The sequence below is a fragment of the Schistocerca americana genome, chromosome 9, assembly GCF_021461395.2.
Source record: "Schistocerca americana isolate TAMUIC-IGC-003095 chromosome 9, iqSchAmer2.1, whole genome shotgun sequence".
Taxonomy (NCBI): domain Eukaryota; kingdom Metazoa; phylum Arthropoda; class Insecta; order Orthoptera; family Acrididae; genus Schistocerca; species Schistocerca americana.
The window spans coordinates 63,800,786-63,816,099 of record NC_060127.1 but is presented as its reverse complement, the minus strand read 5'-3'; the positions used below and the strand labels follow the sequence as shown (position 1 = coordinate 63,816,099).

Sequence of the window (15,314 nt, the reverse complement as noted above, 5' to 3'; positions counted from 1 at the left end):
ACGAAAGGAAGTGGGTTTTAAGGGAGAGGGTAAGGAGTCATTCCAATCCCGGGAGCGGAAAGACTTACCTTAGGGGGAAAAAAGGACAGGTATACACTCGCACACACGCACATATCCATCCACACATACAGACACAAGCATGTCTGCTTGTGTCTGTATGTGTGGATGGATATGTGCGTGTGTGCGAGTGTATACCTGTCCTTTTTTCCCCCTAAGGTAAGTCTTTCCGCTCCCGGGATTGGAATGACTCCTTACCCTCTCCCTTAAAACCCACTTCCTTTCGTCTTCCCCTCTCCTTCCCTCTTTCCTGATGAGGCAACAGTTTGTTGCGAAAGCTTGAATTTTGTGTGTGTGTTTGTGTTTGTTTGTGTGTCTATCGACCTGCCAGCGCTTTTGTTCGGTAAGTCACCTCATCTTTGTTTTTTATATATATATATATATATATATATATATATATATATATATATATATATATTATTCCCGGCAATCAGTTGCTACAATTATGCATATAATAAGTTGTTGAAAGTCGTTTGTCGTGGAAAAACTGGCGACTTCGAACATCATTATGTTTTCCGCAGACAAAGTTGTATTTCACACATGTTATTAATTGTCTTCATAATGTTAACCACATATAGTTAACAAAAGACGTAGAAACGGTATTCCGAAACGAATACGTATAGCGTAAGTCAAACGTTCGAATTAGAATAGAGACCCCACGAACACAAATTTGCTGCGGCAGGTATGAAATATAAACTCTGTTACTCGCTCGTTACACTTGAAGGACAGATGTTGAATGGGCCGAAACGAGCCGCCGCATAACAGCGTAGTTGCCTGCTAACTTCGAAAGAAGGTAGATGCGGTCCCTAGCGCAACTTATAACATCGTCGAAAATCAGTGCGGACGGTAGAGCTTTGGTACACCCTGTTAATAAAACGTAAAAATGGAGGCGGTACAATTGGAGAGCGATCCGCCTTCACCAACATGCATAAGCAATTCATTAAAAAAAAAAAAAAAAAAAAAAAAAAAAAAAAAAAAAAAATTGCATGGCGCGAGATTCGATCCGGCAACCTTCGGATTATGAACCCGAGCGCTTACCGCTGCGCCACAATGCTGCAGAAAATTATTAATCGCAGAGAGTATTTCATGGCAACGGTTTCTTTTAACTGTCGATTTTCTCGACAACGGCTGAGAAGTGCATCTTGGTGCTTTGCCACATTACACCTCTGGCCATGAGCTTTTATTATGCGCAGTATGAATCGAATCTGAATTTCACACTTGGCGGCCTCCCCTTGTAAGACTGAAATAGAATGTATACAATTGCCCAAGAAGAAGAATGAAACAATGAAGTTCGTTATAAAAGCAAACAATGTTAGAAGACAATTTGCTCCAATAACCAGCTTGATTAGAGATGAAGAAGGAAACACAATAAGTGAGAGTAAATGGACTCTGGAAAAATGGTGAAGATACTCTGACGAACAGCTGAATCGAGAAATAGAGCAAGCAGAGGATATTTCTAATGATGGTGAGCAAGGATTGGATGATGAACAGCCACGGGATGGCCTAGGGTTAGAGGACATTAAAAGAGCTTTAAGGAAACTGAAGAATAACAAGGCTCCCGCCACTGATAGCACTCCTGCAGAATTGCTAAAATGTGGAGGAGCAACATTAGAGCAGTCCCTGTTTGAACGTATCACTCTCATATGGGAACAGGAAAGGATACCAGATGAATGGAATGAAGGAATATTATGTCCCATACATAAAAAGGGCAACCAAATGGAGTATAGAAACTACTGTGGAATCACCCTTCTGAACCTGGGGTACAAGGTGTTATCTAATATTATTTTTGATTGGCTACTCCCACAGGTGGATAAAGAAATTGGATTAGACCAAAGTGGATTTCGACGAGGAAGGTCAACAATAGACCACACTTTCAACCTGTGCCAAATTTTGGAGAAGACTGTTGAATATAGAATTGGAACACATCACTTCTCTATTGACTTAGTATGCATACGACAGCATCAATAGAAACCAGTTGTTTCATGCCTTACAGGAGATGGGGATACATGGAAAGCTCCTGAGAATGGTTAAAATGATGTTGTCCGATGTAAGAAGCCGCATTAGAGTTCGAGGAAATTACTCAGACCCCATGGAAATAAAAAAATGGGCTATGTCAAGGAGATGCATTAGCATGCTTATTATTTAATGTAGCACTCAAAAAGATGATTAAGGAACCAGGCCTACAGACAAGGGGCAGCATCATCTACAAGCCACCGCAGATTTTAGCATATGCAGATGACACAGACATCATAGCACAGACAGTACCAGCACTGAAAGAGGCTTTTAAAGCCTTAAGTCAAGCAAGTAAGATGGGTCTTATGATAAATGAAGATAAAACTAAATACATGGCCTGTGGGAAAGCATATCAATCCAATATGCCATAAACATTCAGTGTGAATAAATACACATTTGAAAGAATTGATGGCTTCAAGTATCTTTGTTCCACAGTCACTAGTTTTAATGACATCTCAACTGATTAAGATTAGCCTGATATTAGCAAATAAGGCATATTTTGCCTTGAGTAATTTATTATGGTTAAGACTTCTCAGCTGCCCAACAAAATTCACTTTTTATAAAACCTTTAGTAGACCACTTCTCACTTATGCTTCAGAAACATGGCCTCGACAGAAACCGATGCAAGGCTGCTCGACAGATTTGATAGGAAAGTTTTGAGAATAATAATTGGCCCTGTGTATGACAGAACAATGGAGGAAAAGGTACAATGCAGAATTTACACTATATATGCCGACGCTCCTGTAACAAAAATCATACGATCAGGAAGAATAAGATGGGCAGGTCATGTGGCTAGAATGGGGGACTCGGAGGTGAAGAAGAAGATTCTCTTAGGTAATCCAGGAGGGCAAAGAGGGTGAGGTCGACCTTGAGCAAGATGGCTGGATGGACTGCAACTGCTGTGTTCGGATGCAGGCTGAGTTGGCATCCCTTCGCTCCCAGCTTCAGGCAGTGTTGGCTTCGGTCACACAGCTTGAGGCTGTTGCCAATGGGCATCACTGTGGGGGTCCGGATGGGGGTTTGTCGGGGACGGCCAGCTCGTCCCACGCATCCCCTGATCGGACTACGACTGTGGTTGCCCGGGATACTGCCCGCATTGAGGCTGATCCCTCACCTGTGGTAAAGTGGGAGGTCGTCTCAAGGTGTGGCAGGGGGCGAAAGACATTCCGGAGGGCTGAACGGAAAGCCTCTCCAGTTTGTCTGACGAACCGGTTTCAGGCTCTGTCTCAGGCTGATACTGATCTTCGGCCTGACATGGCTGCTTGTCCTGTTCCAGAGGTTGCCCCTCAGTCTGCAAGATCCGGGCAGTCGCAGAGGGTGGGCTTACTGGTAGTTGGGAGCTCCAACGTCAGGCGCGTAATGGGGCCCCTTAGGGAAATGGCAGCAAGAGAGGGGAAGAAAACCAATGTGCACTCCGTGTGCATACCGGGGGGAGTCATTCCAGATGTGGAAAGGGTCCTTCCGGATGCCATGAAGGGTACAGGGTGCACCCATCTGCAGGTGGTCGCTCATGTCGACACCAATGATGTATGTCGCTATGGATCGGAGGAAATCCTCTCTGGCTTCCGGCGGCTATCTGATTTGGTGAAGACTGCCAGTCTCGCTAGCGGGATGAAAGCAGAGCTCACCATCTGCAGCATCGTCGACAGGACTGACTGCGGACCTTTGGTACAGAGCCGAGTGGAGGGTCTGAATCAGAGGCTGAGACGGTTCTGCGACCGTGTGGGCTGCAGATTCCTCGACTTGCGCCATAGGGTGGTGGGGTTTCAGGTTCCGCTGGATAGGTCAGGAGTCCACTACACGCAACAAGCGGCCACACGGGTAGCTGGGGTTGTGTGGCGTGGGCTGGGCGGTTTTTTAGGTTAGATGGCCTTGGGCAAGTACAGAAAGGGCAACAGCCTCAACGGGTGCGGGGCAAAGTCAGGACATGCGGGGACCAAGCAGCAATCGGTATTGTAATTGTCAACTGTCAAAGCTGCGTTGGTAAAGTACCAGAACTTCAAGCACTGATAGAAAGCACCGAAGCTGAAATCGTTATAGGTACAGAAAGCTGGCTTAAGCCAGAAATAAATTCTGCCGAAATTTTTACAAAGGTACAGACGGTGTTTGGAAAGGATAGATTGCATGCAACCGGTGGTGGAGTGTTCGTCGCTGTTAGTAGTAGTTTATCCTGTATTGAAGTAGAAGTGGATAGTTCCTGTGAATTATTATGGGTGGAGGTTACACTCAACAACCGAACTAGGTTAATAATTGGCTCCTTTTACCGACCTCCCGACTCAGCAGCATTAGTGGCAGAACAACTGAGAGAAAATTTGGAATACATTTCACATAAATTTTCTCAGCATGTTATAGTCTTAGGTGGAGATTTCAATTTACCAGATATAGACTGGGACACTCAGATGTTTAGGACGGGTGGTAGGGACAGAGCATCGAGTGACATTATACTGAGTGCACTATCCGAAAATTACCTCGAGCAATTAAACAGAGAACCGACTCGTGGAGATAACATCTTGGACCTACTGATAACAAACAGACCCGAACTTTTCGACTCTGTATGTACAGAACAGGGAATCAGTGATCGTAAGGCCGTTGCAGCATCCCTGAATATGGAAGTTAATAGGAATATAAAAAAGGGGAGGAAGGTTTATCTTTTTAGCAAGAGTAATAGAAGGCAGATTTCAGACTACCTAACAGATCAAAACAAAACTTTCTGTTCCGACACTGACAATGTTGAGTGTTTATGGAAAAAGTTCAAGGCAATCGTAAAATGCGTTTTAGACAGGTACGTGCCGAGTAAAACTGTGAGGGACGGGAAAAACCCACCGTGGTACAACAACAAAGTTAGGAAACTACTGCGAAAGCAAAGAGAGTTCCACTCCAAGTTTAAACGCAGCCAAAACCTCTCAGACAAACAGAAGCTAAACGATGTCAAAGTTAGCGTAAGGAGGGCTATGCGTGAAGCGTTCAGTGAATTCGAAAGTAAAATTCTATGTACCGACTTGACAGAAAATCCTAGGAAGTTCTGGTCTTATGTTAAATCAGTAAGTGGCTCGAAACAGCATATCCAGACACTACGGGATGATGATGGCATTGAAACAGAGGATGACACGCGTAAAGCTGAAATACTAAACACCTTTTTCCAAAGCTGTTTCACAGAGGAAGACCGCACTGCAGTTCCTTCTCTAAATCCTCGCACAAACGAAAAAATGGCTGACATCGAAATAAGTGTCCAAGGAATAGAAAAGCAACTGGAATCACTCAATAGAGGAAAGTCCACTGGACCTGACGGGATACCAATTCGATTCTACACAGAGTACGCGAAAGAACTTGCCCCCCTTCTAACAGCCGTGTACCGCAAGTCTCTAGAGGAACGGAGGGTTCCAAATGATTGGAAAAGAGCACAGATAGTCCCAGTCTTCAAGAAGGGTCGTCGAGCAGATGCGCAAAACTATAGACCTATATCTCTGACGTCGATCTGTTATAGAATTTTAGAACATGTTTTTTGCTCGAGTATCATGTCGTTTTTGGAAACCCAGAATCTACTATGTAGGAATCAACATGGATTCCGGAAACGGTGATCGTGTGAGACCCAACTCGCTTTATTTGTTCATGAGACCCAGAAAATATTAGATACAGGCTCCCAGGTAGATGCTGTTTTTCTTGACTTCCGGAAGGCGTTCGATACAGTTCCGCACTGTCGCCTGATAAACAAAGTAAGAGCCTACGGAATATCAGACCAGCTGTGTGGCTGGATTGAAGAGTTTTTAGCAAACAGAACACAGCATGTTGTTATCAATGGACAGACGTCTACAGACGTTAAAGTAACCTCTGGCGTGCCACAGGGGAGTGTTATGGGACCATTGCTTTTCACAATATATATAAATGACCTAGTAGATAGTGTCGGAAGTTCCATGCGGCTTTTCGCGGATGATGCTGTAGTATACAGAGAAGTTGCAGCATTAGAAAATTGTAGCGAAATGCAGGAAGATCTGCAGCGGATAGGTACTTGGTGCAGGGAGTGGCAACTGACCCTTAACATAGACAAATGTAATGTATTGCGAATACATAGAAAGAAGGATCCTTTATTGTATGATTATATGATAGTGGAACAAACACTGGTAGCAGTTACTTCTGTAAAATATCTGGGAGTATGCGTGCGGAACGATTTGAAGTGGAATGATCATATAAAATTAATTGTTGGTAAGGCGGGTACCAGGTTGAGATTCATTGGGAGAGTGCTTAGAAAATGTAGTCCATCAACAAAGGAGGTGGCTTACAAAACACTCGTTCGACCTATACTTGAGTATTGCTCATCAGTGTGGGATCCGTACCAGATCGGTTTGACGGAGGAGATAGAGGAGATAGAGAAGATCCAAAGAAGAGCGGCGCGTTTCGTCACAGGGTTATTTGGTAACCGTGATAGCGTTACGGAGATGTTTAATAAACTCAAGTGGCAGACCCTGCAAGAGAGGCGCTCTGCATTGCGGTGTAGCTTGCTCGCCAGGTTTCGAGAGGGTGCGTTTCTGGATGAGGTATCGAATATATTGCTTCCCCCTACTTATACCTCCCGAGGAGATCACGAATGTAAAATTAGAGAGATTAGAGCGAGCACGGAGGCTTTCAGACAGTCGTTCTTCCCGCGAACCATACGCGACTGGAACAGGAAAGGGAGGTAATGACAGTGGCACGTAAAGTGCCCTCCGCCACACACCGTTGGGTGGCTTGCGGAGTATAAATGTAGATGTAGATGTAGATGTAGATGGAGTGGGAGAAAACCTACGGAAGCTTGGATGCAGAAACTGGAGGAGGGTAGCATGTGACTGTTATGGATGGCGAAAGCCCGTTGGGAAGGCCAAGGTTCATCCTGGACTGTAGCGCCACAAAAGACGAAGAAGAAGAAAAAGAAGAAGAGTATGGTCCATTACTATACTTTGATACAGTCATTCAAATTGCGTAAGCTTTTATTTTCACAAAGCTAAGTGTCCAGTCCCGTTCTTATATTCAATTTACCATCCCTTCGCATAGCCCACAGATCCAATTATCAGTTATTTGGCATGTACTAGAATTTAATACTGAACACTACTTTTTCTTGCGCATACAATTCCTCAGATGTTCTCAGTCCATGACCTACAGCATAAGCCTGTCCTGTATAAATTAACAATAGTCAATTTTCTTCCAATCTAACAAAAGCACCCAGATCCCTTATCACACGGAAATGCCCGCTATATTGCACGCTGCAGCTACGTACACTTATTCAGAGTGCAGAAAACAAGACAAGAGAGCGACCAATACCCGCGCGTGGTTTATATAGTAGAATTTAGAAACAAAAGTAGCGGTGTTAAACCCTCTTTGATTTCTCTGAAGCACAAGGGCCTTATTCTGATGAGAGATTACATATTGAAAATTTTAATTAAAACCTTTTCGAGGCTATTAGCTATTACCTATATTACTGATCACCTCTCCCCTAAATGGAAATAAGCCTGGTAATATTGTTCTTAATTAAAAGAGTGGTTATAGCAGGATCCATCAAATCGTGTGGTCTGCACCACACACAGTGCCTGCTATCAGCACAGTGCAGTTGAAATTGTGATTCTTCCGATGATATCAAGTTACGCCACTGTCTCAGTGTCCATTCCTGGTGATTGGCAACAAATGCAAGCCCTTGTGCCTGATGACGCTGGGTTAACAGCGGCATCTGTGTGCAGCACCAGCTCCTGTGTCCCACAGAACCTGCATTCCTACGGGTTGCCCACTGGGAGACGCGTCTAGCACGTCCAGTGTTGAACTGAGTTGTGAATTTTGCACTGTTGCCCTCTGTCACTATTGACAATCTGTCATAGATGTCATCTGTCATCGTCATCATGGGTGGCTGGATGGCCAGTAGTTGGTCTGTTGTGGACTGTGACACCCTCATTCAACCATTCACAATACACCCTGGACACAGATGAATGTGTGAAGCCGAATTCCTACACCACTACCTAAATCGTAATTTCCATCCGTCTGGCACCGACCACTGTACCTGGCATCATCTCACGACCACCTTGCATGTTAACGTAATCACCTGCACAAAAACTTCTTGCAAGCTCTCCTACACAAATGCAGCTGGCACAGGGGCAGTGTGGTGGGTATACAATACACCTGCACCATCTGTGCTCCACTATCCCATGACACTTGCTAGGTCAGCGTTATTTCTGCTGCTTATATCATAGTTCTAAAAGACACAATGTCAATGATATTTTGTCCTTTAAAATCCAATTACTAGTTCCAAACTAATTACAATATTTAGAACTTAGGATTTGTGTGTTTTGAACATGAAACTGATTGATATTTTATGCTTAAGCTCATGATGATGTACCCAAATATGGAAATACATTACATCAGATGATGGGGAAACAATGTGTTAAACTGCAAATGTGGTACACAATGGGCACAGAGGAAATGCAGCTTTAAATCTGCCTGTGTAGTTCATGTGTGTAGAGTTCTGGTTAGCTTGAAAAAAATACATGTCCCACAAACCAAAAGAAACAAGATGTGCTACTACTTTGCAGAAAGAACACAAAAAGGACAGCTAAGCTGTACGCACAAAGATATCCCGACAGACAGTATCCAGAAAGTATGACACATCAGCGAATGTTATTGGAATGGTGCTGGAATACTACAGAGAGAGTAATGAGAAAGCCTGCAGTGAGCAGAGATAGATGTTCTGGAACCTGTTGCTCATAGTCCACATTATTCAGAAACTAACAGTCAGATTTTAAAGAGTGGGATGCCATCGAATTTGCTTCTTTTAGAAGAGCATTTCTAGCACCAGAAATTACAACTGATATCTATTTAATTAATACAGGGTGGTGCAGTTAAAAGTAGCCCGCCTACCCTTCTGCGTTCTGACATATAGTAAACAGCTAGAATAACGGACAGTTTTATGCAATAGGTGATTGTTCGTATTCTTCTGTTAACTTTTCAGTTTGTTTCACCAGTGAAAATTGATGTTTCTCTTTGTGGTCTGTACAAAGAAATGGAACTGTGAAAGCACATGTGTAAGCCGGTCCGATTAAGAAAACCCGTGAAATTTTTGGAGTCAAGTATCCAGATAGAGGACTACTGGCTAAAAGTGCAATACAGAGTCTGTATAAAAATTGGCACACCTACAGATCTGTGCAAAATGTAAAATGACAAAGAATTCTTCCGTTTGCAAAGCAGAAGTATTTGTAGACATTTGCCAAAGAAATATTCAGACCCAAAGAAGTCAACACGTAAACTGGCTCAACAGCATAAGTAGGGGGAGATGCCAGCAGATACTGAAAAGTCTTAATTCTAAGCTGTATTATGTGACAGTTGTGCAGCAATTAGGGAACAATGACAATCATAAACATACAGATTACTGCATGTTGCTTTTGAATAACATCAATGATGGTTTGTCAGACTATTTCCATTACATCATCAGTGATCAAGCACAGTTTCATCTTTCTGATCATGTGAATTCTCAGAATACGAAGTACTGGGCAATGGAGAACCCTAATATTGTGTGTCAGCAACCACTCCACAATGAAAAAATCGACGTCAGGTGTGGTGGAACAGGAGGAGGAGGAGGAGGAGGAGGAGGAGGATATTAGTGTTTAACGTCCCGTCGACAACGAGGTCATTAGAGACGGAGCGGAAGCTCGGGTGAGGGAAGGATGGGGAAGGAAATCGGCCGTGCCCTTTCAAAGGAACCATCCCGGCATTTGCCTGAAGCGATTTAGGAAAATCACGGAAAACCTAAATCAGGATGGCCGGAGACGGGATTGAACCGTCGTCCTCCCGAATGCGAGTCCAGTGTGCTAACCACTGCGCCACCTCGCTCGGTGGTGGAACAGGAACATGCATCATTGGAATCTTATTTGTTGACACTACCCTTAACACAGTTGCATTTATGGAAATTTTTGACACATTTTGTCCTCAACTCACTGAATATGAAAGACAATACTGCCTCTTCCAGCAAGATGGGGTAACATGCTTCACATCTAAGGTATCTCTGGAATGAGTCCATGATGCCTTCACTGAGGAATGAAATGTCAGAAAACATTTATGACCACCACTTTCACCAGTTCTAACAGCATGTGATTTTTTCCTGTGGCAAGACTTGAAGAGCAAAATCTATTAAACAAGTCCATACACAATACAGGAAATGAAAGACAACATCAGTATCTGAACTTAACACTAGGTGTATCGGAATATGTGCGGGTATTGAAAGATGTGTATTGATGTTGCACGAAATCACGTTCACCATCTTCTATAAATGCATTTTTCACTGAATTTTTTCATTGTAAGTAAACGATCAGTCGATTTCAGTGCTTCGTTTTCGTAACTTCACTGCATTTCCTTTATACTTACATGAGCTATGTGCATCTGCGGCGCCCTGTATAACAATGATAAGAGACTATCTCATTTAGCAAAAACTTTCTTGCACTTACACTGGGTAACAACAACATTAAGAGGTAGCACCCGAAGAAGGCAATGAGTTACGTGGCTGAAATATTGTGCCAGAGTGACACAAACATTCGGCAGTAGACCCGATTATTCGATATGTCAAGATCTCGCCGGCAAAGCCTGAAGAGTAACATTAAGATACTTTAAACTCTTTCAGAAATATCTGAGGTGAATAGCTTACCTTGAATCACTCTGTATGTCCTTATGATAAATCCAGCTTTCTATCATGGAATGTAAATTCTATCACACTTACATCAATGCTGACATTTTAGCCCAGAGCATTTACTCAACAAAAGATCACAGGCGATTCCAAACAGATTTTTCTTACTTTCCTCAATTTATCATGTACTATTTATGGTGAACCAGTAACAAAGTGGAAATATCTGGTAATAGTTGTGAACATCTCTGTGGCAGTGTTTCAGTGAAAACTGGTGTCTCAATTAATATTTTTTCGACCTGTTGTCTTGAATAAAGAGTTTCCTTATTTGCGAGAACAAAGTGTATCTTCAATTTGTCCACTGTAGTGTAAACCCAGCTTGCATTCTCATCTGATTCAGAAGCCAATGTGTTGGCTGCATAAGAGTTAGTCTGTCATGCAATCAACTCACAAAACTGTGCTGTCAGAAATTCTTTTCCAGGATTTTAACCCACGTGTCATAGAATTGTAGCTTTTATTTCAGATGGTCTCCAGTGAAATGTCTGCCAAAAACATTCCCAGAAATCACTATCCTGGTAGAAAATGAAAAAGAGGTCAACAAGTAGAAGTATCTGTCCTTGTAATCATGTGCAGTATCTTCTTTCCCTTCCCATTCACCTATCTTTGCAGGTTTTCGAATTTGTTGTTAAATTCCTCACAATCCGGAACTGCTGTTTCTCTCACAAGACTTTTCTGTTTGTTTTTTCAGTTGTCCACTATCCTGTATTTGGAAGAGTACATGAGAAATCATTACAGAACCTAAATGTTCATAGAAAGCTGAATGTCTGTAGACTTCAATAAGCATCAAAATGATTCCATCTCACCATAAGTCACACCGATTCTCTCCATCCATGTTTTTCAGATCGACAACCACTTTCAGGTGAGCTTCATGAAATTCATCACTAACAGCAGGGCAACTGTGACTAAAATCTGCAAACCAACTGTGAATAGTCTTTTTCGAAACTGACTGATGGGCTACAGTCAAATGAAGTGATTCGAATAACTGTCATCGAGTTATGCTTTTATGAAAATGCAATAAATGATTTTATGAAAACCTAGACATTAAATTTTCAGTTTTCTGCAATATTGTTTTTTTAAATGCTCATCTTGAACAAACTATTTGGCTAATTTCTGAGCTGCCATTATTTTAACAACAATAGTAATGTGGTGTCTACAAAGCACTATCTATTTGTCATTCATAGCAACCTGAATGAGACCCTTGTAGGTTTTAATAAAGTTAGTGGAATCGCATAACAGACATATGCAATGTTCAACAAAGTTATCACTAGTAGACAAACGGGTGAGGACTAATCACGCAATGGAACTCTGTACTCTAAGAGTATAATCTCCATACTGACAAAAAATTAGACAGAGGGGCACAGATAATGGGAATGGCACGAAGGTTACTGCATATGACTGACACATGAGGAGAGGGGAGCAAAGAAGAGTGAAGAGGGGAGGGGATAGTAGGAGAAGGGAGGGGAATGGAGGAGACGGGGTGACAAGGGGAGGGGAGGGGAGGAGCTTACCTGGGCCCAGCTATTCTCGTCGCCCAGCACCGTCCCCAGAAGCACCAGCACGAGGCCGCAGTTTGACTTTGTGTCCATGGGAGTCTCTTCACACTCCAGCAAGCTCGTAATGCTTGCCTTTATGGTGGGCAGGACACTTTCTGCACGTCCGAAGCCATCATTACTGTGATCATCCTGGGGAGAGGGACGTAAGGTATGATGTCAAACTATAGAAACCTCAAACAAATACAAAATACTTGCGCTCGTAATTGTCCTAAAAGTTGAGTGAGACACTTAAAGCACATATAGCCACTTAATTCACATACAGGTTGAAAGCGTGAAAAATGTAGAAGGTGTGTGTGGAGGGGGGGGGGGGGGGGAGGGGGGTGGCAAACTTTAGAAACAGTACTATGATGAATAAAACCACTTGAGCTGTATGATAAATCTTTATTTCCGAGCCAACTAGTTTTGTGGCACATCTTTACAGATGCAGCTATGTGTAAACGAGGGTAAAAATGAATAAAGATCCAGTTCCAGTTAAAATGTAATAGTACTATATACAAAGCTATATAGGAAAAACTATGTGCTCACATTTATAACTTATTCAAGAAAATAAACAGTAGATGACCCAACATTCTTTGTCCCATTGTGCTCACACTGTTTAACTGTCAGAAGGTTGGTAGCCCCATTTAAAATAAAGCAGACTTTCGGAATCATCAACCTGATACGGGAAAACTAGAATAAAAATAAAATGGTAAATCAAATGGATGTCAAAGATAAAACAAATGATATGTGTAGGGGATGAAAGCTAACTTCACACAGCAAGGTAAAATAAATCTCAAAGCAGAGCTTTTGTGACTGTATGATAAGTCAAGTTTAGATAAAATGCTGCATAAGAAACAAACCATCATCTGAATAAATGGACTGGGAAAGGATAACACAAAATCCTATACAGACATATCCACGGGTTAACATCATCATGACAACGCGAAGTCCACAGTGGTGACCATTTTTGCAAATGGGAGGAAAACTTTCCCTTTAGCTGGCTCTCTTTTGCGACAAGCTCCAGATCTTTAAGGGTGTAGTGCCCTATTCATCTCTTTCTCAGAGTAACCACTTATCCTGAAATAATATTCAAATGATCGAGCTGTTCCTCAGAGTAATGTGGCCCACAGATTATTTTAGCCTGGCCTGACAAAGTTCTAACCACCACTCTTTTCTGCTCAGCACAGTGACTGGAATTTTTTTTTTTAGGTATCTACCTGTGTGAGAGGGCTTTTTGAATCTTGAGCCTCTGATTATGTCTCCAGCATTAGGAGCTGAAACACCAAGCACAGAAAGATGCCTCAGACCATGGCCTTACACCCACACGAGAAACAGTCCCTGAGGAAGCAAGCGGATACGGTCGTCCAGAACATCCATGATGCCCTACTCCACCTGCAACGGCAGGGAAAGGAGGAATCTTTCTGCTGGGTGTCGGGGCACGTGGGTATTAGGGGAAACGAACTGGCGGATGTGGCTGCCAAAGATGCATGTTCCCTCCCTCACGTTGTTGAATGTGCCGTCCCCCTTCATGCAGTTACCTCCCTTTTGCGTTTTCGTGTTATGCGTCAATGGGAAGAGGAGTGGCTGGCAGTTGGTGAAAATAAGCTGCGTTTGGTCAAGGCCAACACACGGCCATGGCGTACGTCCTACCAGTCATGCAGGTTCTCCTCACTCGCATCCACATCGGGCACAGTCCCTTAACGCATGGTTTTTTACTCCAGCGTGAGGACCCCCCAATCTGCAGTGCTTGTGGTGTCCAGATTACTGTCCGCCACATTTTACTTGACTGTCCTTTATTCTCGGACCAGAGGGCAGTGGTTTCCTTGCCACCGGATTTGCCCTCTATTTTGCAAGACGATGCAACGACTGTGGTTAAGGTCTTACGGTTTTGTGTCCTGTCCAATTCGTTGCCTCGGATTTTAGGGAGAGGATTTTAATGTGCTGCTGGGTGACTGGCTCACCCAGGTTTTAGGTAAGAGGTCCGCCAGTCACGATTACCTACTTGTTTCACTTCGATTTCTGTTCTCTTTTCCTTTTTTAGTGCGTTTCTTTTCCACTTGTTTTGCCTCTGTATGTGAGGATTTGGAACTGCATCAGGCCTGTGTCTTTTAACCGTTCTCCTTGTTCGCTGTCCGTCTTCGTCCCTTCACCGCATGTGTTCCTGTTTCTATGTGTTTGGGCGCTGATGACCACGTTGTTTAGCACCCGAAAACCTCAAACCACACACACACACACACACACACACACACAGGAAGCAAATACTAGCCACAAATGCTTACACTGTGTGATTAACAGATGCTTCTGTGCCTGTGTCTAGTTTCTTGAGAACTGTTATTGTACCGTTTGTTAATACAAATCAAAGTATTTCTCAAATGTACAAATTCCAGGCAAAGTGGAATTCATACTCCTTGCCCCATTCTAAAATTTCATTCATGGCTCGTAAACTGTCTATTGTGCTACGCCTAGTTCAAAAGCTGCCTCGCTCCTTCATCCTGTTAAAATACGATGTTTTTCTATGGAATTGATCACAATGTTAGTGGATATCTTGTACATTAGAGAAACTTGATACATTTACAGTTTTCTCAAGATTTTTTCCTTACACTGCAGACATTATGTCACTAATTTTGCAAGTTCATTATCCATTACTTTTCCTCCATCTTTAAGCAGTTCTAATTTATTATTAACAATCTCTGTTTCCAATTAATCCACTGAGCTGCACAAACATTTAACGAAATCTACCAACTGCACATTTTTCTTTCTGTTCTTAGTTACCATGCCATCTACCACTGTAACAAATTTAAATATGGCGTCTATGTAACAAAAGCTACTGCAGTATTACAGTGCCTGTGTTGTTCAGAAATACGATTCAATATTCCTTCAGACATGCAAGCAGGTCTGAAGAAACAGGCACTGCGATGACTACAGCCGTTATCAAATACGTGAAATGTATTTGTAGTTGCAAATATGGACAACCATCAGCTGTATAATGGAATGACGACAATGAAAATTTCTGGTGAACCCGGATT

General features: G+C 42.7%; 1 protein-coding gene across 1 annotated transcript in view; it reads right to left on the bottom strand.

Moving 5' to 3' along the window:
* The window catches only part of LOC124550647 (thyroid adenoma-associated protein homolog), a 239,662-nt gene that overhangs the window by 196,080 nt on the left and 28,268 nt on the right, over nt 1-15,314 (bottom strand). Inside the window, exon 6 of the mRNA XM_047125370.1 lies at nt 12,265-12,438. Coding sequence (XP_046981326.1) covers nt 12,265-12,438 — 174 coding nt within the window. The remainder of the gene's footprint in view (nt 1-12,264; nt 12,439-15,314) is intronic.